The sequence below is a fragment of the Vulpes lagopus genome, chromosome 14 (assembly GCF_018345385.1).
Source record: "Vulpes lagopus strain Blue_001 chromosome 14, ASM1834538v1, whole genome shotgun sequence".
Classification (NCBI taxonomy): domain Eukaryota; kingdom Metazoa; phylum Chordata; class Mammalia; order Carnivora; family Canidae; genus Vulpes; species Vulpes lagopus.
Window position 1 is genome coordinate 27,937,333 of NC_054837.1, and position 26,217 is coordinate 27,963,549.

The 26,217-nt window shown below is 48.5% G+C and overlaps 1 protein-coding gene across 8 annotated transcripts in view; it reads right to left on the reverse strand.

The window, feature by feature from the left end:
• Window positions 1–26,217, reverse strand: part of CUX2 (cut like homeobox 2) — a 322,707-nt gene that overhangs the window by 240,352 nt on the left and 56,138 nt on the right. For 2 of the 8 annotated variants that reach the window (XM_041729258.1, XM_041729268.1), the window contains exons 1-2: window positions 23,937–24,173; window positions 21,709–21,850 (exon numbers count right to left, since the gene is read on the reverse strand). The exons of 1 other annotated variant lie outside the window; for it this stretch is intronic. Coding sequence is in view for 4 of the 7 variants with exons in the window: in XM_041729255.1 (XP_041585189.1) it covers window positions 24,646–24,708 (63 nt within the window). In the remaining 3 variants the exon portion in view is untranslated. Of the gene's footprint in view, window positions 1–20,474; window positions 20,607–21,708; window positions 21,851–23,936; window positions 24,174–24,645; window positions 24,934–26,217 lie in introns of those variants that run through there. 5 more of the 8 variants (XM_041729255.1, XM_041729271.1, XM_041729257.1 and 2 more) reach the window with 4 other exon arrangements.

Here is a 26,217-nt window from a genome sequence, read left to right on the forward strand (position 1 = left end):
CCCTCTGCCTATGTCTCTGCCTCTGTGTGTGTGTGTGTGTGTGTGTGTGTGTGTGTGTGAATAAATAAATAAAATCTTTAAAAATATATAATAAAATAAAGATAGCAAAATGCTGTGCAAAAGGCTACTGCCAACAAGTGAAGAGACAATGAAAGAGAACTGGACATACTGATGCAAACCAGGGAGACAGACGCAATGGAAGCACACTGAAGCATTAACAGGGGTTATGTTCTTGGCATCTTCTCCCCCCATCTCTTCTGTGTCTCTGAAGCCCTCCAATAATGTGGCAGCATGGCTTTCATAAGACAAAATTAATTTTTTTAAATCCCTTCTTTTCCTTCTGGTCACGGGATTATGTGCCTCTGCCTCCCTGCCCTGCCCACCCTACAACTCAAAAAACTTTCCTCAGTTCCTCTTGGTCTCCTAACAACTCAAGAATGAAAACAGACAAGAAGGCAGAGTAAAGGAGGCCATGGAGCCATTGTGTGCAGGGATCTGAGGGATGCCGGACCAGGAGAACGTGCCTCTCCTCGCTCCTCCGTGTGTGTGTGCACAAGGATGCGTGAGTGCATGTGGCTGAGGATGCCCAGGCCTGTGGCTCACCAAGTAGAGTCTCCCCACACAGTCTGGTGTCCACAAGGCCACAGCAGGAAAACTTCCTGAAGCCTCCCTGGGGAGGGGGCAGCAGGGCAGGCTGAAGTCCCCAGCATCCCAGAGCCAAGAAGTGGCAGGTGTCACTATTCACTTTCTTCTAAAACGTTGAACCCTTCTTGGAGGAAGATACTGTGTCATTCCCCTTTATCTTTATCACTGGCACCTGGCCATCCAGAGGATTAAGCTGATAGTAGGGAGGAAGGGAGGAGGGGGCAGAAAGCCTTCCTTCTCTCTGCTTCTGAGCACCTAACTCTTTCTTTGGCTCTCAGAGAAGTAGCCTTGTCTTGTCCTCACTCCATGGAGGTCACTAGATCCCCAGACCTTCCAAGAGCTGCAGGCTGGGTTGAGCTAGGCCAGGCCAAGCCTGGAGGAAGTACAATTTGCTCCTCTCAGCATCTTCAAATCTTTAAACTAAAGTGATGCTTCCTGTTGTGGTCCAGAAAGTTTAGGAGTGAGACTCATGCTCCCAAAACTTTCTGGAAGCAGCAGAAGTGTGGTGTCAACAACAGATATTTATTGAGATACTAATATGTGCCAAGCTCTGTGGTTGTGACAAGAGTCAACAACACAAACAAAAATACTGCCCTCAGGGGTCTTAAAATAAAAAAGATTCAGAATAGCCTCTCAGATTAGAGATGTAAGAGAAGTTTGCCTGGTAGACAATGACGAGTGAGTTCCAGGCAGGGGGAACAGCATATGCAAAGTTCTGAGGAAAGAAAGCATAAGGCATCTGTGGGTTGGATAACAGTTTAAATCTGGCTGGGGGAGCTGGGGACAAGGAAATCCAGTGAGAGATAACAAGGTGGAGGCAGACCAGGGTGGGAGAAGGTACTCACAACAGGCCTTGCAAAGCCAAGGTAAAAGCTTAGACTTCATCCCACAAGCAATAAGAAGCCAGTTTAAGATTTTAATGGAGTGAGTGTGGTGATCTTTGCTTTTTATAAAGATCACTCAAGGTGGAGCTCAGGGTTTGTGATCTTGATTTTAATTTCAGAACCAAGCAAGGGTATTGTTTGTCATGGTACCTAGGTCACCGCTACCTCCTTGTCAGGATTTCCTGGGGATCCTTCTATTCAGTCCTATGACCTATGTGGCCAAAAAGACCACATGAGTGGGCTTGTGGTTCACATCCCAGACATCACTCTCTGACCTCTCAGTCTTGTCCATCTGAGAAATGGAGATAAGACTCCACCTGCCTCCTCAATTGTGAGGATTAAATGAGTTCATTCAGGGGCTCAGCATGGTGGTTGGTGCTAGGAAAGGAGTTGATAATGATCAATATTGAGATGCTAGGAAAGCAGTCAATAAATAATCAATATTTACACCAGTTTGAGCCCCTTTAAGCACTAGGACAAATGTAGAGACCTAGGGGCCAGAGGTCCTGTCTGGCATTTATGAATAGATTTGATCCGTGTGTCCAGCATTGAATTCTATTCCATTTTTTCCCTACATTTACATCTTGAAAGAATGTTCATAAAACCCAGGTTTCTGGCTTCTCTTGAAAACCCCAACCATCTGCTTAAACCCATTGCTGTGCTGTCCCTCAAGCACCCCTGAAGGCGTGAGCCATGTCTTCTCCCCCAGCTCCAACTGTCAGACCAGCTGGGAATTGACCCCAAAGTAGGGAGCTTCCTAGAGCTCAGGGCTGAAGCTGCTAAATCTGGGTAGGGGGGAGGTGGGGGAGGGAGAGGGGTTGCTTGGCAGAGCCCACCCTCTGGCATAAATGTCCCTGCCTTCTTGTCCCCAACAGCCTCCAAACCACCTTCTCTTCAATAACATCCCTTCTAAGCCATTTCTCTCTTATTCTAATATCTAAGGAATTTTTGCCCTTAAAAAAAATCCCAACTCTATACTGTGGCCCTCAAGACCCTTTGTGATCTGCCCCTGCCACCCTCTCCTAACTTTATCTCCTACCTCCCCACCTCTAGATACAGAAAAGGAAGGGGGGGGGACAGGAAAGTAAGAAGTTGGAAGTAAGTTACTCCATTTTGCAAATGGGGAAAGATGAGGCATAAATGAGGCCCTCACAGGAAACAAAAAGGTCCACAAGTCAGCCAAGGGTCCTACTCCCCTCACTGGGAGAGGCTAGCTATCTCTAACTAGAACCCCCTTGACAGAGTTTCTTTCCTTATTAGGGCACTTGGGGGGCATGGTCTTCTCCACCCACCACCCAATATGCTCAGTGGGGATCTGCATATTTTTTCGGAGACCAAGCTCAATTTCAGAGATGGAAAAGGAACCCTCCTGATCCAGAAACCCTGCAGAGGGGCCTCCTCAGTTTACGAGCCATCCTTCCAGCTGGCCAGTATGGCAGGTGCCAGTATCTGCAAGGATGCAGTAAAACATCTCTTCAGGGCCTCACCCTCTCAGGCACCCTCCACCTCCTCTTGTACCTGCTGTTTGAGAATTGCTCTGTGTCTGTCTCTCCGTTCCTCTCCTCCGTTCTCCCTTCCTCCCCAGCCAGGGAAATGGGGTGGGGGGGAGGAACCTCCCAAGATCCTCAATTTAAAATAAAGTCAGATCTTTTTCTCTCCCCTTCCTTACTATCTAATAACCACACTTGTGTGAAGTTGATGCTCTACATAACGAAAAGAGAGGCCTCCTTGGAGAGGGTACAATCAGACAATTTTTAAGATCATGGAGCATTAGACCATTCCCAACTGGGTTTACTAATCAAACAGCCAAATCCTTCATAACCAGCCAATCCCTACAGGGCAATTAAATCCTTCCCCTTTAAAACACTTGCCACACTGTCTGGGGACAGAAAGAAAAATTTGCAAAATTCATTTGATAAATTAGCCAGGGAAAAGAAAGGAGTGAATCAAGCTTTGTTCTTTTCATTTTTTTTAATTATGGAATTCACAATGCCTGAATAATGTTTAATAAGAACTATGAAAATTCCTAACAGTATTACAACACAACACAAAAGAATTAACCTGGTTACCGTGAAAAATTGCATATTTAATTAAGAACAGAGAGTTCAAAACTATCCAGAGATTTCAAAAGTGCTGTTGCCTGAGGGGCCAAATTACATGCTTCCAGGGCTGCTAACGGAGTTAGCGCGTTCAGTCATTACCCAGGCGTTCCCATTAAGTGACTCTGGGCAGATGACATCAAATTCATTTCAAAAGCACCAGGAACTGAAGCATTCACTTGGGTAGTTTAAGGGAAAGCAACTATCCTGCTGGTACAAATCAGACCCCTTGTTGATAAAGGCAATAATTAAAGAATAATGTTAATTAGCTGCTTTTATTTGAAGAAAAGTACGGTAGTTGGAGTGCTTCCAGGCTGCTGAGGTGGGAGTCGCTCTTTCTGGAAGAATGGAAGGCTGCTGGTTGGAGTGGGGGAGTCTGGGGTCTACAGAAAGAGAGGGTGATGGTGGAGGCTGGGGCAGGGAGCATGACAGAACCATTTAAGGAGGACACTGGCCTGGCCTGCCTGAGGCCTGGGTGCCCATGTTAGAATCAGCCTGGTCAATCCAAGGTCTTCAAGGGAACGGCCTGGAAAGTAAGAAAAGATGGTGCAGTCACCATCAGATCCAATTCCATCATGGTGGACTCTGGCCAACCCAGATCTTTTTGTTCAGTTCTTCCGGTGATGCCCAGTCCCCTCACATGGCCATTTTTGTCACACCTATCCCCCTCACGCAACCTACTATCACACTTACTCCCCTACTTGGCCATTCCCTGCAACACCCATTTTCCTCATACAATCTATTGTCTGTCTCTTCACAGTCTGTCACACTTGGCCCTGAATCACCATTACCACTCTTACAGTAGCAGACAGATCCCCCAAAGGTGCCACCACTGTATCTCTCATCACATGCTCTTCTTGCACTGTGACCTTGATACTGCTTCCATTGAGTGCTGAGCTCTATAGCCTCTCCCTTTGGACCTGGGTGGTCCTTTGTAACTGCCTTGACCAGCGGAAAAAATGGAAGTGATGCTATGCAACTTCCAAGGCTAAATCAGGAAAACACCTTTACTCCGTTCTTGCTTTCCTGGGGCACTCACCTTTGGAGCCCAGCCATCATATTATGGGGAAACCCAAAGTATCCTACACAGAGATACCACAGGGAGAGGCAAATGTTGGTGTTTTGGCTGGCAGCTAAAGGTCCTAGCTGACAGCAAGCATCAACCACTAGATATATGACTTGTTGAGTTACCCCCAAATTCTGAATCTTCCCAGCTGAAGCCCCAGACATCACAGAGTGCAGCTAAGCTGATGCAGCTGGGCTCCATCTTCATTCCTGACTCATAGATTCTGGGGGTATAAGGTGTTTACCCCACTGAGTTGTTTTTTTTTAAGATTTTATTTATTTATTCATAGACACAGAGAGAGAGAGAGGCAGAGACACAGACAGAGGGAGAAGCAGGCTCCACGCAGGGAGCCCAATGTGGGACTCGATCCCAGGTCTCCAGGATCACACCTCAGGCTGCAGGCGGTGCCAAACTGCTGCGCCACCGGGGCTGCCTAACCCCACTGAGTTTTGAAGTGGTTTGTTACACAGCAATAATGACTGATATATTAACACAGACACAGTCACAGATTTTAAGAACTGTCTTTACCCTCATCATCTCCCTTTCCTCACAGACTCACCCAAGAGGTCTAGCATAAGAAACAAGTTTATGGATAGGACCACCAGTGACAAGAACTTCAAAAGGAAATGATAATTAGCTTTTGCCTTCTGTTTCTTGAGTCAGCTCTCCATAGCCCCTGGGTTCTCCAGGAGCAAGCTGTGTGAGGCAAGAAGGACACAGCACACAGCAGGGTCTAGTGTGGAGGCGAGAGAACAGAGGAAGCCCCACACTACAGAAGACAAACAGATCCACATGCAGCTGAATGGTCTGCCTAGGACCCATGGCTGGTTCACTGTCGAGTCAAGCTCAAGCTCAGATCCACCTAACTCCCAGTGAAGTGGTTTGATTCTCATTAGCAAGGTGCTTAATTAGGGCAGCTCATCAATACTTCCCAGAGAAACAAATTACAGTCTGGCTCAAGCTTACTCACCGTTGGCTGCGGACCACCCCCAAACCCACTAAAAGGGCTGTGCCAGGCAGGGCAAAAAGTAATGTGCACTGATGGGGCAGCTCTGGGGGAGTAGGGGGCCAGAGAAGCTGCCTTCCCTAGAGTGCCCCACAGTGGCAACCTCTCAGGAAGCAGGAGCAGAGCCTGGGTTTCTCTCCTCCCACTATAGGGAGGCAGAAGGCCTCAGAAGACATCATCTACCACAAGATGCCAAGATGCTTTGCTCTCCTCAGAAATTTCTTCTAGAGATGAATTTCACAAAATAGGCCATGAGCCATGGGACCAACCCCCTCATTCACAGAGGCTGAGAAGGATACCCTCTGAGGTATGACACTATCTCAGAGGCTTCTAGGCTGTTGGCCCGAGAGGTCCAGCTACCCCTATTTCCTAATAGGCCTAGCTCCTCCCAGAGTCCCTGTCATGGTTACCAGCTCTGACTTTGGCCCTTGGGACCATGCCATCCCAGCTGTTTATCAGTGCCCACTCCCAGGAATTCTGGCCGAGGCTCCTACTCCTACCAGCCAGCACTGCCCACCATGAGCAAAACACCATCACATAAGGAGGCAAACGTGCACATACCCAACTATGTATAGTATCTGCTCTGGGTATTTACAGAAATAACAAAAGGCAGGATAGTCTATGAACTCGGGCTCTGGAGTCAGAATGCCTGACTCTGCTGAGTGACTGTGGGCAAGTCTCTTAACCTTTCTTCTAAGGAGGCCTTAGCCTCCTTTTCTCTGCAAAATGGGGACATTAATAGCATCTACATCATAGTGTTGTTATGGGAATTAAGTCATTTAAATGGGAAAGCACTAAGAGTTATGCCTGGCACCTAGCCACCCTTGGTGTCTATTAAATTAAAAATAAATGAAATAAAAATTAGTATTTTTTAAAACTTCATAGCTCCTCTCATCCTTGGTCATTTAAACTCTGCCCATTCTCTGGAATGGCTACACTGAGTTTAGAAAATGCAGAATCACCTCCACACCATTCACAAAGATGGCATAGCTGGTCCCTACAAGCCTATGACAGCTACACATGGAGTATTGCTGGAACAACTGGGCTCAACCCACCCTCACTCCCACCCCCATTACCCAGCTCAACTAATTGTTGCCCTGCATGAAATGCAGGCCCAGGGATGCCAGCTCTTCTGCTGGACAGAGGTCAGAAATCTGAGGTTTTAAAACATGACCTCTATTCGGGCACTAGTCATTTAGTGTTCAAGTTCTACACCAGTTGTTGTAGCTGTGATGTAGAGTAATGAGTTCACCATCTAATGAGAGCAACCAACAAGGAACCAGGGAATCACCTGGCAGCCTGAAAAGCAGCCAGGGATGTCCTGGCAGGAAATAGAGGATGGCATCCCACCCGACAGGAGTCAGAGAAGAGTAAACGGGAATAGCGTTCTAGGCAAAGGGAACAGTAAATGCAGAGGCTGGGAAATGTGAAGAATACAGCAGTCTGGGGATAGGAAGGATGAAAAGGTGTGGAGAGCAAGATAGACAGCTGAGGTTGGAAACAATGGAAGAAGCTGAAAGATTTCTAGAAGTCAGAAATTCCTGGGGCAAAATCCTATCTCTACTGGGGCAATGCAAATGTCTAGGAAAGCCTCTGAAATCTGAGCACCTATGGGTTAGCATGTTCTCACTGGAGACGGTATGCACCTCTTGGAAATCCTCAGAGCAGTCACTTGTAAGGGGACCCTGGAAGAGAGTTGCTTCGTCATTTGCCTGAAACCATTTCTCCCACTGCCAAGGCAAGAGGTAACAGGGAGCAAACAGGACATCAGATGACAGAACATATATGGAGGTCCTGGTACATACCAGACTCTGTGCTGGGCCCTTCATGTGGATTATCTCGTTTCCTCCACACTATGACCCCATGAGGTGACTATTATTGCTGCCTCCATTTCACAGATAACAAAACTGAGGCATGAAAAGGGGCAATTCCCTGGCTGCATCACACAGTGCTGAGGTGAGCAATGGGGCGGTGGGGCACTCTGCCCCTGCACCAACCTGGCAACCTGGGGTTTTTCCCTTTAAGGGATCAAATTGGGGCTGGGAGAGACATGGTAGGTGCAGCAGCCAATTCTGAGGAGGCAGCGCCCACCAGCTGGCCCCGCATTACCCTAAGTAACCTCCACTGCAGCCGGATCAATACTTAGGGGGCCATGCTTAGCTTTGGAGAAATCATTAAATGCTACATCAAGCTAGTCAAAAAATAACTGCATGGCAAGGAGATGTTGAAAGGAGCTCTTGCCTGAAAACATGAGCACACAAATGTACGCACATACAGAATAAAGTGTTATTTGTGGACGTAAACACACACTGATACACTCATGAGCACACTCACAGAGACACCGACATGCAGACGCAGACACACAGCCACACAAATTCAAAAACACTAAGAACAGAAAGACACATACTCAGACACACACACACAGAAACATGCTAAGATACACGCACAAGAACACAGACACATATAAATGTGCAGAGACCCACAAACATAGTCAAAGATATGTACACATAAAGACGCAGTTGTACACATGTCAATGCTTACATATATATTTATTCATCACACATCTGCACCCATCTTTTTTCATTTGATGCTTTTTGAGAGCCTACTATGTGCTCACCCCTCTGCTGCCAGGTTCTGGAGACCAGCTGCTCTGTGCCCTCTTGGAGCTTAGAGTTCATACAAGGAGGAAGACTGAACTAATAATCCAAAGACCTATGTCTGATACCTGCCATGGTTAAGTACAGTGCAGATTTGGTCCATCATCTGGGGGCAGGAGGGAGCAGAAAAGTCACCCCAGGGAAATGACATTGAACAAGTTCCCAGGGTAGAGAAGAAGTTCATAGGGAAAGGGGAAGAAGAGGAATACAGATAGACATGTCTATCTGTGTCCCAAGCAGAAGGGGGTAGATCATGTACAGGGAGGTGTGGTGCAGAGGAAAATGAAGTAAGACATGTCTGGAACATGGAAAGTACTGGGAGTGTGGCTCAAGATCAAGGTCAAGAATAGAGGACATATTAAATAAAAATAAAAACTTAGAAAAGAGAACATACTAGAATAAAGCTAGTATAAACTGGAAGCTGATATTTGTAAGATGTATATGGTAAACCCTAGAGCAACCACTAAAAAAAAAAATCTCAAAAGAATAGTTAAAAAATAGTTTAGGGCACGTGGGTGGCTCAGTTGGTTAAGCATCTGCCTTCAGTTCAGGTCATGATCCCAGGGTCCTGGGATGGAGCTCCGTGTCATCTGGCTTCCTGTTCAGCGGGGAGCCTGCCTCTTCCTCTCCTTCCCACTCGTGCTCTCTCTTCTCTCCAACTCTGTCGCTATCTCTGTCTCTCAAATAATAAACAGTTTAAAAATCATTAATGAAATTAAAGGTGTTACATGAAAAAATATCCACTGAATTCAAGAAAAAGTAGAAAGGAGGAATAGAGAAACAAAAAAGACAAGAGACACATAAAAAAAAAAAGCAGAGGCACTTGGGTGGCTCAATCTGTTAAGTGTCTGTGTGATCCCAGGGTCCTGAGATGGAGCCCCGAATCCGGCTCCCCACTTAGCAGGAAGCCTGCTTCTCCCTTTTCCTCTGCTTGTGCTCTCTCCGTCAAATAAATAAATAAAATCTTTAAACACACACACACACACAAAGCAAAATGGTAAACATAAATCTAACTCTATCATTAATAATATTAAATACGAGTGGATTAAAAATCCAATCAAGAAACAGATTTTTCAGACTGGATAAAACACGCACACGTGCGCGCACACACACACACACACACACACACACAAAACACAAGATCCAACTACATGCTGCCTACAGGAGACTCTTTAAATTCAGAGACACATGGGCAGCCCCGATGACGCAGTGGTTTAGCACCGCCTGCAGCCTGGGGTGTGATCCTGGAGACCTGGGATTGAGTCCCACGTCGGGCTCCCTGCATGGAGCCTGCTTCTCCCTCTGCCTGTGTCTCTGCCTCTGTGTGTGTGTGTGTGTGTGTGTGTGTGTGTGTCTCATGAATAAATAAATAAAACCTTTATTTTATTTTTTTTTAATTTTTTATTTATTTATGATAGTCACAGAGAGAGAGAGAGAGAGAGAGAGAGAGGCAGAGACACAGGCAGAGGGAGAAGCAGGCTCCATGCACCAGGAGCCCGACGTGGGATTCGATCCAGGGTCTCCAGGATCACACCCTGGGCCAAAGGCAGGAGCTAAACCGCTGCGCCACCCAGGGATCCCTAAAATCTTTAAAAAAATAAAAAAATAAATTCAGAGACACAGATTGAAAATTAAAGGATGAAAAAAATATATATCATGCAAACAGCAATCATAAGAAAGTAGGAGTGGCTATACAGATATCAAACAAAATAGACTTTAAAACAACAAAAAAATGCTACTAGAGATAAACAGAGATTTATAATGACAAAAGGGGTCCATTTGTCAGGAAGATATAATAATTATAAACATACATACAACTAATTAAAGCACCAAAATACATAAAGCAAAATTGATGGAAATGAAGGGAAAAACAGATAATTTAACAAAAATTAAAACTTCAGTATCTCACTTTTTTTTTTTTTTAAATTTATGATAGTCAAAGAGAGAGAGAGAGGCAGAGACATAGGCAGAGGGAGAAGCAGGCTCCATGCACCGGGAGCCCGATGTGGGATTCGATCCCGGGTCTCCAGGATCGTGCCCTGGGCCAAAGGCAGGCGCCAAACCGCTGCGCCACCCAGGGATCCCCAGTATCTCACTTTCGACAGTGGTTAGAACTAGACAGAAGATCGACAAGAAAAGAGAAGGCTTGTAATGCTATAAACCAAGAATGGTGGGCAGGGTTGGCAGTGCTCAGCCTAGAAGGCTACACTGGGGCCTTTTGCCCCAAAGGCAATGAGGAACCACTGTAAATGATTCGTAACAGGTTTTAATAATTTCACTAGCTGCTGTGTGCCAAAAAAGAATGGGAGAGGCCAGAGTCAGTACAGGGAAGCAAACTGGAGACCAAAGTCTAAGGGAGAAGTGACTGGGGCATAATGGGTTACTGGGTGGCTAAATGGATGAACAGATAGATGGACGGGTGGGTTGATGTGGACAAATGGATGGATGGATGGATGGATGGATGGAGTCAATAAGAAGAGAAAGTAGACAGGTGTATGAACTGCCAAGTAGATGGATTAAAAAAATGGGTGTGTAGGCTTGTGAATGAAGAGATGAAAGAATGCTCGATGAATGGTAGAGAGGTGATTACCCAGTCCTTGCTAGACTTCCAGTACATGGGGCTCACAAAATGGACAAAACCAGAGTGAGAAAAGTCCTCTTTATTCTCCAGACCACATCCTCTATAATCCCCCATGCAGACATCCAACCCCTCTTCTGCCCAACAGCATCTCCATATTTAAAGCCTAAGACATGGCTGGATAGAGCAGCCTCATGTGGTCCGGGTCACCCCACCTGTTCATGGTCCTTCCTCATGAGTGACACTTGGGAAACACTAGAAAACAGATCCACAAGGCCAGTGTGCGAAGAGCACTTCTCATACCACATCTCAAGCCCTGGACCCCCTTGTACCAACTCTATTTCTAAGGAAGGGAACACAGCACCTCTTGTCCACTGAGTACCTGCCACTTCCCATACCACCTGGCCACTTACACAGTAGAAGGAGCAGCTGCCATCCACAGCTGGGAAGCATCAGGCATGTCCCATGCAAACCTCTTCCACCTGCCACCACTGAAACGGTGCTAGTCTTCAAAACACTTGTGTGCCCAAAGCTTTCCCATCACTAAGAACCTCTCTGGGCAGAGATAACACATCGGTTTGTCACAGACACTCTTTTATCTATTTTCCAAACATCTCCTCCCTTCCCTCAATGATCCCTTGCCAGGCTGAACCCAGTAGGAACCAAACATACACTGGATCCTGTTTCTCCACTGCTTCAAACCTTCAGTGTCTTCCAGCCTCCCTGAGAACAGAATCCAAATGAATCTAACCCCCTACTATGGTCCACAAGGGCCTCCTTCCTGTTCTGACCTCATCCTCTCCCATACCATCCTTTCCTTGTCTCCCTCATCCCGGCTGCACTGGCCTTCCTTCAGTTCCTAGATGTGCCAAGCAAATTTCTACCTCAGGGCCTTTGATGAGTTTCTTCTGCCTCAATTTTGCCTGACTGGCTCATCGTTCAGGTCTCTGCCTAAATGTCACCTACTCTGTGTGGCCTTCCATGACCACTTGAAACAAACAGGTGCCTCTTTCATCTTGATTTTAGCATCTGGTCAGTTCTTTTCCCCGTTCTATCTCTGTAATCACACATTTATTTGTTTAGCCTACCCCTCTATACTCAGCACCTGGCACTGTCCTGAGCCCACAGCACAGGCTCAATAAAAATCTGCTGTTTGCTGAATAGATATCAGGTTCACAACAAAGACAGGCCAGACTGGATTCAAGTCCTATGTGATCTCAGACAAGTGACTGGATCTCCCTGGGCCTGTTTCCTCATCTGCAAAATAGAGGAACACCAGAACTCCAAAAGGTTGTTGTAAGCATAAAATGCCAAAGTGGAGCACTGACCAATCAGGGAATGGACCCTCAGCCTGCACTGAGGTAGGGGGGGTTGGAGGGCAGACAGAAAAGTGAGAGAACATCTGTTTCCCATGGCCCATTCCAGGCCCAGCCACAGCCTTGAATCTTCACTTCCAGAAACCAGAGTGACAGGGGAAAGCGCCACAGGAAAGGAAAGAGCTTATGGAGCCAAATACGAAACACAGAATGTGGCTGATATGGTCACGGAAATGCGGGCTGGCCTTAGCTGCTAAAAGAAAAAAAAAATCTAAAAAAACTTTTTTAATAAAGCCTACAAGTCTATACCCTTTCTTCTTTATCAACGACACAATTTATTGACCGGGGAGGCCATATTGACTAAATAAATCTTGATAATGACCAAGGCAGCAATCAATACCTGCTTATTATCAGCCCGGGCCAAGAATTCCATCTTGTGGAATGCAGGCCCGACGACAGGGCGCGCCATGCGGCTCTGCACTCCAGCGGGCAGGCCTGCGATGGATGGCCAAGTGGCACTCATTTTCCAGGGCAGGAAAGGGGAATCTTTCTGGTGTTATTAATAAATCCCCACCCTCAACCCCACCCATGCCTTTCAGGCTTGTGGGGCTGGATTCACTTCCATGAGTTGACAATGGTAAGGTGTTTCAAGAGGTTTAAAAAAAATCTTTAGGGGATCCCTGGGTGGCTCAGCGGTTTGGTGTCTGCCTTTGGCCCAGGGCATGATCTTGGAGTCCCAGGATTGAGTCCCTCATTGGGCTCCCTGCATGGAGCCTGCTTCTCCCTCTGCTTGTGTCTCTCTGCCTCTGTGTGTGTGTGTGTGTGTGTGTGTGTCTCTCATGAATAAATAAATAAAATCTTTTTAAAAAAAAATTTTTAAGGAAAAATACAAGCATAGTGACTACAGATGGAGAACCCCAGGGTGCAGGGGGCAGGAATGGAAGGGTAGGCGCTGGAAGAGGCATCTCTGGTCAGCAGCAGGTCAAGAGTAGGGATATGGGTGGCCAAAAGACCTGGGTCCTGGGTTTGAGTCCAGATTCTGCTGCTTCCTGGCAATGCAGCCTTGGACATAATTTTCTGTGCCTCAGTCTGCTCAACTCTAAAATGGGATAAAAGTTTTCCCTCCCTGGGCTTTTGTGAAAATTAAACGAGATACTGTTTGTTAAGGGCTCAGAATACTGTCTAGCACGCAATAAAGATTCAACAGATATTTGTTAAAGAACTGCCAGGCCTTCCTTTTGAAGGTCCAAGGCTGGCAAAAGCCAACTCTGACCTTGCTAAGGCTGGCCAAGCAGCATTTGAAGGGGCCTGACTTCCTATCCAGTGCTTCCCTACAAGGAGGTAGTGCACCTGGCTGCTGGCCAGTGAGGCCCTGGAGGTGAATAATAAACAATAAGGATGACAACAATAATAATAAAAGGTAATAATAGCTGTTTCCTGGGAATAGCCATGTTCTAGACCCTGTGCTAAGGGCTTTCATGTGTTACTTCATTAAACCCTCATGAAGTAGAAGCTATATTTAATTCCCATTTTATACACAAGCAAACTGAGGTTGAGAAAAGTCTAGGGAGTTGCCCAGGGCCTCTCAATTAAGAAACAGTACGGCCAGTGTCCAAAGTGAGGTCTGACTGCCCCATACCCCTGCTTAAGTCCTTTGAGGGGCTGCTTTCAGGACACTTGAAATCCAACAGGAAATGCCCTCACATTATAATTATTGTTACTGTTATTGTTAATAAAGATAATTATTAATAACAGTCACCATTTCGGAAAGGCTTATAGTGTGCCTGGATCTAGGCTAAGTGTCTACACTGCCTGGTCCCTCTTTACTTCTCAGACCCTTTAAGAAAAGTACTTCTACCTCCAAACAATTATCAAGTAGAAGATTTATGAGGGCAGGCACTTGGCTTGTTTTGTCCACTGCTGTGCCCCCAACACCTCATGCTGCCCCTGATATGACAGGTGTGGCAAAATGTGCATGAGGTGAAAGAATAAATGACCTGTCTCGACAATGCAGGGAAGCTCCATTTTAAACAGAAAAACAAGGCCCAGACAGGGCCAGGGTCCTTTGGCCACAGAAGGAAAGGGGAGACTTCAACCCTAGCTTCTCCACCTGATTATAAAGTAGGGGTTTTGGAAGACGCTAAGAAGGAAACTCCTTCAATTCTGGGGTCACGGCCCAGAGACCTTGGTCCCTTTTTGATGCCTGCTGGGCTGATCAAGTAGGGCCTGTGAACCAGGCATTGGGAGCTCAATGTCTTTTGGATCCAAACACATGAACTGGCTGCCTTATGCCCCACCCCCCCATACCAGTTGTCCTATAGGCGGCAGGGACCTGCTTTGAGCTGTGACTGAGGCCACCAAACTACTGCTAATGGTCCACAGCCTGCCGGCAATTAATTAATGGATTTATTAATTAGGATGGGAGACGCCTCCCAGGCTGGAATTGGGGTCACCAGTTTCTAAAGCGAGACTGATGGAGCTAAAGATAAAACCTCATTCACTTGGGCCTGAGGCCTGTGCTTAATTCCCAGGCGAGGAGTGGGCAACTTTCAAGAGCTAGGCAATGGGTGCAGGAGCTGGGGTTCTAGAAGGAGCTGGGTCCCCCAGGGTCACTCCCCAAGGTCGTATCAAAGCAGCTGCCCCACCCCACCCTTCCTGTGGCATTCATCCACTCAATCATTTCAACAACTGAGAATGCCCAGGGAGGGAGGCAGATAGTAAACGAGTAACATAAATACACATTATCACATCAGATAAAGCAGATGGGGCTAAGGAGATGGGGAAGGTTATTTTGGAAACAGAGGTTAGGGAGGACCTCTCTGAAGAGGTGGTATTTAAGCAGAGGGCTGAATGAACTACAGAGAATGTCTGGGAAAGCGTTTTCCATATAGAGGGAAACAACACATGCAAAGGCTCTGAGGTTGGAATGTGCTTGACATGTTCACAGAACAGTAAGGGGGTTGGAGGGGCTTGAATAAGGAATGAGAGAGTGGCTGGAGATGAGAGGAGGAGATGATGGCAGGATGACAAAGGGAAGAGGGGACCTAATCATGCAGGGCCTGTGGGCCAAATAGAACAGGACATTGGGAAAAGGCAATGCTGAGAGTGACAGCTCCCCACGCTCCCGAGACACAGAACCTCCTATGTACTGGGTGCCTTACCCAAATCTCACTTCATCTTTCCTGATGGAGACTGTGGTCCTCCAAGAAGCAGACACAGAGGCAGGATTGAAAGGTAAAGAGATTCATCAGGTCAATGCCTATGCCTGGAAAAAGGAGCCAGAGGGAAGAAGAGAGGGAAGGAAGGAAGGAAGGAAGGAAGGAAGGAAGGAAGGAAGGAAGGAAGGAAGGTTGGTTGGTGGAAGTGTCTTAGGCTGCTGAGGAGTCTGGAGCCAGCAGAGAAGTCCTGTGTGTCTCAGGAACAGGTCTGCTTTAGACCGGCACTTAGTCCCTGGCTGGGGCTAGATCTCCAAGAACAGTATCTGGGACACCGGCTGATCCTACTTTCTATAGCCAGGAATCCGCAAGGTGCACTCTCGTGGCGCCACTAGAAAGTAACATCACCACACACATCTTCCAGAGGGGAAACTAGTCTCAGAAAGAGGAAATAACTTGCTCAAGGACACACAGCTAGGAAGAAGCTGAGCTGGGATTTGAATCCTGGCTGTCCTATGAATAATCACAAGACAAAAACAAGAGATGGGGGTCGGGAGGGGGCACTTTGCAACAGATCAAGAATTGGGCTGAATATTGAATTAAAAAAATAAAAGCAATACCCGAAGCCTTTACGGTGTTTAACAATAGAATCCACTGACAGAGCATTCACTCTGAGCCTCACATGTGCTCAGCAATATCTTAATTTACTCTCCCCCACCTACCCTCCAGTTGACATATGACAAGAGTAAGGATAGGGGTGGATCCACCAGCCCCGTCAGAATCCTCATACAACCTAGTCTCGAGGCCTTCCCACAGTTCCTTGCACACGCTATTCTTCCACCTACCTCAGGGTCTTAGCACATGTTATTCTCTCTGCTGGCATGCTTTAACCTGACCTCGTCCTTGAGCTCTCGGCTGAAGGGTCACTTCTTTCAAGAAGAAATCTCTGAGTCTCAGAATTTAATCCCAGCGTGTGACTATGCACTGTCTGTCCCATGCATCTACCTTCCTCACCGTCTACGGGCTCGGTGAAAGCTGTCATTTTGCCGTCTTTGTTCACCATGACGTCTCCAGTATATAATTACTGGTTATGATATTTATGTTATTTATTGTTAATTATTATTATTTATATAATTATTAGTTATAATTCTTAATTATACCATGAATGGATAACTATACACTTGTAGGGTGAAGGACAACAGCAATTATTAACATTATATGGAGCTTCTACATGCTGGGCACAGATACCTCAGCATTTCCCATGCATTAATTCACTTAATCCTCATGACAATCTTTAAGGTGGTGATACAACTACTATTGCCATTTTACATATGAGAAAACCAAGGCTCAGAGAAGTTAAGTGACTTACCCAAGGTTACACAGCTGGTAAGTGGCAGAGCTGAGACTTGAGCCCAGACCACCTATTCCAGAGTCCACATTAAATGCCTCTGGGAGGAGGAGGATGCAAGGCTGGATTCTACACCCCTCAGATACCCAGACCCATGGCTGCTCATAACAGACAACAGGTACCCCAAATACATGCTTCCAGCAGAGCGGCCTCTGAGTGGTGGGAAAATGTGCTCCCAACTGGGCCACCCTGGTGACCCCTGTGGTCTCCTCGTCCGCAGCACCCACGTTCCAAACAGCAGGCTGAACAAGTCAATCGACCATAATGGTTCCCGGGGAGCCATTCGCCCCATCCAGTTTGAGCGACGGCGGCTTGGAGAGTCTTAAGCACTGCTTGGCTCCAGGCATCTCGGGCAGACGACCAGCTCGGGCCAAAGAGGCCAAAGGATTGATTTTCTCTTTCTTTCTTTCTCCTTAATGACAAATGTGTATCCTGGAATTGCTGTTTCATTTGGCTGAACTGGAGGATGGCAGAGGTGGCGGGTGGGGCGGGTGGGGGGCGAGTAGTAGAAACCGGGAACGAAGGTGGGGCAGCCACACGCCTGCTTTGGGCTACTGAGAAGCAGAGACATCAGGCTCTGTGCCCTCCTAATCCTGTATCTTCATGAAGCTAGTCAAGGGCCTTTCATTCTTTTCTGGAGGTACAGCCTCTTCTGACACTAGGCACTCAGAGGAAGGCAGCCAGCAGCATCTACCTTCCTCGTGACCTGCCTCCTGACCCCGACAGCCAGCCTGACCCACTGCAGACCTTCAACCCAGGCCCTCTGCACTGGCTGTTCCCACTGCTTGGCATGCCCTCCCCAGGTCTTCACTCCCTTTCCAGGGTGGCCAGAGCTTTTGATTAGTAACAGACACTGGACATCTGGATTCCATAGGTAACATCTCCCATGTTTTAAATGCTGCCAACTTATATGAAAGTGTTTTTAAATATTGCACTTATTTAAACAGACACATCTGTGGGACAGACACAGCTCCTAGTCTGCAACCTCTGTGGTCACAGTTCCCCAAATATATTACATAAAAGATTAGTAAGGTATTAATATAGTGAATCCCCAGTGAAATAAGAAAGAGGAAACTTGCCCAGAAATCTCTGAAACAGCTTGCAAGCCCAGTAAGTTCTAGGAACTGCGTTCATTTGGTTTTTCACCCCTGTCTTACAAACTAAAAATACCACCAACACTAAGCAGCGAGGCACTTGCACAACAGTAACTGTGTGCACAGGACCATGTTATGCACCTTCATGTTCAAAGTGCTTTAATCTTCAACAACAACCTAAAAAGTGAAGCCTGTTATTAGTCCCACTTAAAAACAAGGACAGCAAGGCTCAGGGAGGTTAAGTGACCCATCCAATGTCACAGAGCTAGTAGGTGATTGTGCCAGGATTAGAAGCCAGGCAGGGGCCTCTCACCCTCATGGCTCTTTATACTTCTTTCTCTAGGTAAAGAGTGCAGAACAAGTTTTTGGAATTAACTCTGATCCACCTTAATTATCTTAACTAAAAAGTGAAAAACTTCAGTCATGCCACAGCCTATATGACAGCCATCACATAAAACCAGAGAACCAGGGTCAGCAAACCATGGACCTCAGGCCAAACCTAGCCCTCTGCATGTTTTTTGTTAAGTTTGACTGGAATATAGCCATTCCTGTTCATTCCCACTGTCTATGGTTATTTTCATGCTACAGTGGCAGAATGGAGGACTTAGAGACCATATGGCCCACAAAGCCTATATTATATCATTATCTGACTTTTCAAAGAACATTTGCCACCTCTAATGGCAGATCGAGATGGTTTCCTAGAATGTCTAGAGAAGGTTCTGAGGTCAAAACCCTTGGGGAAACACTTTCCTTAAAGATACAGAAGCACATTTGCATATTAAAGAATATGAGAGGTTACAGAAACTTCTTTAGCCCTCTTTAGGCTGAGTGGTGTTGATAGTTGGGCTGAGACTGAATGAAATGAAGGAACCGGCCAGGGGAGGATCTGGAGGAAAAGAGTCTCACTCAGGCTCAGGTGGAGGGAACTCTAAGTGCAAAGGCCCTGAGGTAGGAATATACTCAATGTGTTTGAGGGACAAAAAGAAGGCCATTGTGACTGGAACAGAGTGAGTAGGAGGAAAGAAGCTGGAGATTAAGCCAGAGAGATAATACGGGGGCAGATCCAATGGAGCCTTGCAACCAGGGAAAGGACTTATGATTTTAATCTACATCCTGGAAAACACTACGAGCCATTTCTGTGAATGGTTCATCAAGGCTCATAAACCAAGAACTCCATCCTGGACATAATTTCTTGTCTCAAAAACTGCCTAAAAGGTCAAAAGCCACCCCTCCCCACCCCACCCACCCCTTACCACCCCAGTGGGACCCAAGGTCATTAGAAGACAATACATTAACTGTCACACAAAGTATGTCAGCTTCTTTCACCTTTACAATGACCCAATATGGCAGACCAGATGGGCACAACTGACCTTTGTGATGGATTAAGAAACAGAAGACTTGGGATGTTGGATGGTTCATCCAGGAGTGTCAGAAGCTATACAGACAAGAGCTGTTGGGGGGGCCTTTCCCCTCTGCCAACTATCTCCACCTTCCCTGACACCTGCAATATAAACCACTGCCACAAGTAAAGAGCACCCTAAACAGAAAAATCAAACTGGACCCTGAATTCCAAAACCAGGAACAAAGGCAAGCTACCACATTAGTCTCCTTCCCACACTCAACTTCTGCCAGGCTTGGACCCTGAACTAGATAACTCAAAGCCACCAGAAACTCAGCCCTTTCAGGAACTAGCAGAGAAAACCATAGTTTCTGGGCAGCCATGTCTACCAACATCCAGGACCAAATTTAACACCAGCCAAGGTGCTTGTGTTTACTATCCCATCTGCCTGAAGAAAGGTTATCATGACATAATGTCAAGTTCAAAGACAGAATCCTCTTAACAGGAGAGAGGAGGAGGAGGAGGAGGAGGAGGAGGAGGAGGAGGAGGAGGAGGAGAAGGAAGGAAGGAAGGAAGGAAGGAAGGAAGGAAGGAAGGAAGGAAGGAAGGAAGGAAGGAAAGAAGGAAAGAAGGAAAGAAGGAGGGAAGGGAAGGGAAAAACCACCATCACCACTAGAAAAGCTATTCCCTCTAGTCAAAATACCACCATTCTCAACTGAAATGACCCACTGAGATGCTTATTTACTTCTTTGGGTCAGGCTTGTCTGTTTCTCAACTTTCTACAGTGAACTCAGGTATTTATAAAAGAAACATCAAGACCTCCAACAGCAAAAGTGGCCAAAAATGAGACAGTGCATGTTTTTCTTCTAGCAATGAGAGAGCCCATCTTGGGGAAGCAATTTCTGTCGAGTTGAGAAATCAGAATTTTGGGATGCCTAGAAAAGACTGTTTGGTTCTTTAAATAAATTCTCTAACACCTGTTTCTAGCTCCTTCTGAAAAAAAAAAAAAAAAAAAAAAAAGGCCAAAGGGTGTGGGTTCCAAAAAATGGGAGGGGAAGATGGAATGGGGTCATCCACTGGTTGGCTCTCTAAGGGTCCAAGGGGCCATCCAATTGTTTGGTCTTATTTACAGAGCTGCTTTTAGAAATCTCCCCCCAAACCCTGTGCCTCCCACCTCTCCTTGTCCTCCCCCCTCGGACCCATCCACAACTCTTGTCTAATGCCAACCTTTCTCATGGCCCCCGACTATGGCAAGCCAGGTCTGCTCATGCTCCACACCCCAGCAGTAATTCTATTACTGAGAAGTTTCCAAAGTTAGGATTCCGCCAACAAGGCTGATAGCTTATTTACTGCTGTCATCTATAGAAAGAGGAATTTTGACACATTGTTAAATGATAGCACATTTAGATAAGTCAAGCTGTCAGAGGCTCTAATGGATGTCTAAACTCTCTGTAGCTGATATGTAAAATTTATGCACTTCAGAATATCATAAGGTTATAATATTTTAATCACATCCACGCTCTTTCCTAAACTTTGAGCAGGCAAAAACATTCCATCAAGCACCATCTCCCATGCGCATCTTCCTGGAAAGTTTCTCCAAACTCCTTTAAAAAGTCTAGCCTTTCTTGCTTGCCCTGTTCATCTTCCTCCCTGAATACTCAAACCCTAAGCAGAATTTGCCTCTTTCTCCAAAACTTGTACTATGCAATCCCTCCAGCCAACCTCTTTCCTCCCAATACACTCAGATGTGAATTTGGACTAGGCACCCTCATTTCGAAGAGACACCCTCAACTCCCATTAGGTTGATTAGCTCTTTTAAAGAAAAAAAAAAAAAAGAATTAAAATGACAGCACAGGAGACTAGACCTGGAGCATCATAAAAAAACAGTGGCAAAGTAAAGCAGAAAATCATAAAGGTATGAATCCAGTTACAATGATTATACACAGAAAAGCCATAAAAAAATACTGCATTAGTAACGTTCACCATAAAGCAATCTTATAACCAAATGAAATATGCCCAGCATTATCTTTGGGACGGAATTTTATTTCTAGTTTCCTGGACTGCTAGCAGCAGAAAAAAAAAAAAAAGGAGAAAAGAAAGAGGGAAGCAGTTTTGGAGGTCCTGGAATAAGGTACTACATGTCACAGCATCTTTACCATCAGCCACAAGTCGTTAAGACTTGCTGACTGACTTCCATCCTAGGAAAATGGCCCTGCTGTGTTCAGAGACGGTGCTGGGAGGAATAACTGGACTGCTTCCATATTTGAAAAAATATATACTTCCGGAGGACTGTATGCTGGGCTGATACAAGGTCACCTTTCTTGCCAGGATTGGGGTGGCGTCAGCAGCATGGTCTGGCCTGGGGACACAGGCCGCCTTGCTGCCTCGGCCACTTTAACACTCAGCAACCAGGCTTCGAGAAACCACTCAACCTGAACAACCAAGAATTGAAGCCACACACCTCCTCACACTCACAGGCAGCTGGGCCGCGTGACGAGTGGGCTCAAAGCTCTCGGCCTGCACAGGGCCTGGGGTGGGGGCCCGCCTCTCCTACCCGGATCTCAGAACAAGCCAGCAGAAGTTTTCCTTTCTGGTTATCTCCCCTATAAGAGGAAAGTGGGAAGGGAAAAAAATGAAAATAAAAGTGTGGCGTAGGAATCATTAGTATTATGCACAAGAGATGATCCCGGGCAAAAGTGCTTAGGTTCATAATCCGTTTCCAACAAAAATGCCATCAGTGAGAATATGGGGCGAAGCTGCAGGCCTGTTGGGCAGGGGAGCCACTGAACATTTCAGGGTGAGGGTGGGGACCGTGGCAGATGTAAGGGTCTCAAGGTTTGCCTGCGGCTACAGCTGCCACGTTTATTTTTCTGCTCTCTAGAAGTGAGCAGCCTTTCAAACTCCCTCAGGGACACCCCCCCACACTTAATATCCATGTAAATGAGCTTACCCCCTTCCCTGAGAGCCTTCTCCTTTTGTGCCAGACACACCAGCCATTTTCTTAATAAATACTACCACCCTCACCCTGTGGGAGTGGGGGTGTTGGCCCCATTTCCCCCTCACCTGAACAAGACTCTCCACCCCCCCTTCATCGTTTCCAGTTCAAATCTGCTTTTCTATCTCAGCCACCTCAGCATCTTCTAAAATCCTAACAAAGGGTTCCTAAATCAATGGGAGTCCAAATGGAATCAAGATTTGGGTGACCTCAACAGCTCCACAAAAGACCCCAGAGCTGGAGAAGGCAGCGAGTAAGGTTCAAACCCCCACCCCCAGCTCAGAAATCGGTCCCCTGGGAGCCGCACCCACCCCTCAGCACCCAGACCCAGCTCTACCCACCCCTCCCCACTGCAGCCCGAGCTCCCTGGATTGAAAACGAGTTATCTAATGAAAATTGTGTTAACTGACATTCTGGCCAACCGGGAGCAAATACCAGCGCTGTAAATCTCGACGCGGAAATTTTCTCCAGCCCAGAATAACAATAGGACCCTGCAAAGGGCTTTCGCCAGCCCTTCTGGTTCCTCTCCTCTTGTCTGCCACGTTCTTGTCATTCCTTATGTTACAGAACATCAATCATAAATAAAGACGCTGTCCCCCAGCCGTGCCCCGGTCTCATTTACAAACATTAGCAGGGAATACGATTACCATTGGCCTTCGTGCCAAGCCCAATGTGGCTGCCCAACTCCCTCTTTCTCTCTCTCCCCCTCTCCCTCTTTCTCTCTCCCTCTTCTCCCTCCCTCCCACACACACCCCCACTCTTCCAGAAAGGCCACTTTAGCATCATTCAAACCGGCAAGCACAGCTCACAGCCTGGCCCGCCTCAGCTGGCCACCAAACTGTAGCCCCAACTCGAGTGAGGACCTGGAATTGCAAGGCACTCACAGTTATTAACTGCATGCCTGAGTGCCCCGATTTTCTCTCCAGCTCAAAGGCTGGGGGAGGGGGAGAGGGGAGTGGGGGTTAGAAAGAAGGGGGCTGGGAAGTGGCCAGGAGGAGGGGGTGTATAGGAACCACTTATCAGAAGAAACTTAAGGAGATCTGCAGGAGGATTTTCGAAAAAGAAATAAGTGTGTCCCTTTTTATCTCCAGACTGATGCTCTCACTTCTTCTGAGAATGTCAAGGCCAAAGCAGGATGTTCTAATCGACTGGTTCTCAGCAACACTTCACTGTCCCTCGTTCCCACTGCCTGGAGAGACTTTGCAAGACTCCAGGGTTTGGGGGGACTCGGCAGGAGCGTCCTAGGGCACCCCAGAAAGTATAGAGCCGACAGCTGTACCTCCAGCGGGTGTTCTCTGAGATTCCACCCCCAGTCCCACCTCCTGGGGATTAGCAGAGAACACTCCCAAATCTGGGGGAGATATATAGACTCCCAGAGAAAGGTCGAGGGGGGGATAAAGTGCTGGTATTTGGGAGGGAGTAGCCCTAGGGAAAGAGAAGAGAGAAAGGAGAAAAGAGAGGAGTGGAGGGAGGGAAAGCAGGAGGCAGAAGACAGCGAGGGAATCTCCCATTTAAAAGTTCCCATGGGCCCGAGAGCCGGGAGTCACCTGCTCTGCGCAGCTCCCGGCTCTCCGCGGCCCCCGAGGCTGCAGCGCAAACTTGCGCGCGCCCCGAGCCCATCTCTACCACCCGTCCCTATCTGGACTTGGAAAGAAGGTAGAAGGCGGGGGGGAAGGCAGGAAGCAAAGACGAACCCCGAGAACCCGGCCCGAGGAGAGGTCTGCCGGCGCAGGCGGCCAGTCCGGCGATGGTGGCGGCGGCGGCGGGGGCGGCAGCAGCGGCTGCCCCTGGGTGGCGGCGCGTCCGGGCTGCGCAGCCAGGCAGGCGGCTGCAGCGGAGGTGCCGGCGGCCGGCGGGGCGCGGAGCCGCCTCCACGCCAACCCCAGGAGCCTCCTCCTCCCTTCTCCTTCTCCTCCTCCTCCTCCTCCACCTCCCTACCCAACAGCTCCCTCCCTCCCTCGCCCAAGCCCCAGCCGGGCGCGGACAGGCACGCGGCGCGCTCCGCGGCCTCCCCGGGCGCCGCGAAGTTGGGAGGCGTGCAAAGTGCAGCGCAGGGGGGCTGCCGGGGGTCCCGCCGGCAGCCCCCTGCCCGGACCGCAGCCCCTGCCTTCCCCGCGCCGCGCTCGGGCGTTCTCCCGCCGGCTCGCTCCCCGGGCCGAGGGCTCACTAGCGCTTCTCCATGGTCGCGGCGGCTAATCGATGATTGAACCGAACAAAGAGCAGCGGCGAGATCAATTCCTAATACCTATCGATGGGCAGCGGGCAGCCGAGCCCCAGCGAGCCCCAGCAGCCGCCGCCCGCCGCCCCGGGGCGCCCGCCCACCCTCCCGGGTACCTCCCCGGTGCGCCCAGGGCGCGCCCCAGGGCTCCCCACGGCCGCGCGGCCGGCGCTGCCCGCACTAACCTGGAGTCGCCGTAGATCAAATCGCTTCCAATATTGAAACATCGATCCCACATTGGCGGCCATCTTGGGGGCTATTCGAGACGCACACACACAAGAGTTTGGCTTTTCTCAATGGCTGCACTCAATATCCGGGCTGGACTCCCCCCAGCCCCGGGGCCGCCGCCGGCCGCCCGGGCCCTGAGCGCCGCCACCCGGGGCCCCTCGGGCGCCCCCCGGCCTCCTGCCACCCGCTGCCCCTCGGCGCCGCCGCGCCGCCGCCGCGGGCCCGGGAGCCGTGCGCCCCCCCCGACCCCCGGAGGGCGCGGGCGGAGCGCGCCGGGCGGGGAGCTCGGCGCCCGCCCGGGGGAGGCGGCCGGGGATGGGGCGGGAGGGGAGGGGGGGGAGGCAGCCTCTTGGAAAGGCGACGGCGCCGCCGCTGCCCTGCCTGCAGCCCGCTCCCGCGCCCGCGGAGCGCTCGCTGCATCTCCCCCCCAAGTCCGGGGTCGGTGTGCCGCGCGATTGCACTTGACTTTGGCTTTTTGCAAACTTATCAATACTGACGTAACGTGCTGATCAATGCAAAGGGAAGTTTGGGAGGGGGGCCTGCGGGAGGCCGGCGAGCGGAGCGCCAACACCCCCGGCTTCGCACCTGTCTACCCCTCACCCCCGGCACTGCATACTTAAAAAAAAGTTAATAGTTTGAGATGCATTTTTTTTTCTCTTGCAATCAGAGGACACACAACACGTGCCTCGGGCTGCCACCGCTCCTCAGCCACCTAAGCTTCGGATCGGAAGGTAGCAGCTCGCAGACAGGGCCGCGTAGACTCAAGGGCCGGCGGGCGTGTGGGAGCCTGCCCCGGGCGGGGGGGGGGGCCGCCCGGGGGCGCCACTGAGTCATGGGAAATACCGCCACTGCCGCGCGCAGCTCCCGAGTCATTATATTGTTATGATTATTACAGGGGAGCGCTTCCTTAGCCAGAGTTCAGGGTTCTTTGCGGAACGAGGGGGTGGGGGCGGGCTTCAGGTCCTCGGCAATAGGAATTCTTATTACTATTATTTGGAAGTCTAATTATACGGGCTCCTCACACTTTAGAATGGGAGGCCCTCTTACTGTTATGATGATGACTGGAGGGGATTCTTAGTCAAATCTCCGGCGCACTTTAACCCCTGCAGTGAGGTGGCTTTTATTACTTGCGTAGAATGGGTTAGCATTTATTGTTATGATCTGTTGAGCGGACCCTAGCCCTGCTGTGGGGGCTTTGGATTCTCAACAACTACAGAGCTTTCTGATACTCTTATCATCATTATTATTCGGGGGCCCTTCTAGTTGGGGACCCCAGGTTCTTTGCAGTATGAGGCTCCTTTATTATGATTGTCTTTTGGGAAATTGTCTTTTGGGTGAGGATCCTTAGTCCAGCTAGAGGGAAGTTATGGTCTTCTGCAATTTCTGACCCTCAGACAATAGGAATGACTAAGTTTCTTCCTTTACATTCTTCCCTCTTTTTGCCTCTGTGCAAGCTAGAGGTGCCCTGTCCCCTCCCAACCTCCCACCTCTAGGAGGATCTCAGACCCCCTAAAACTTTCCATCACCAT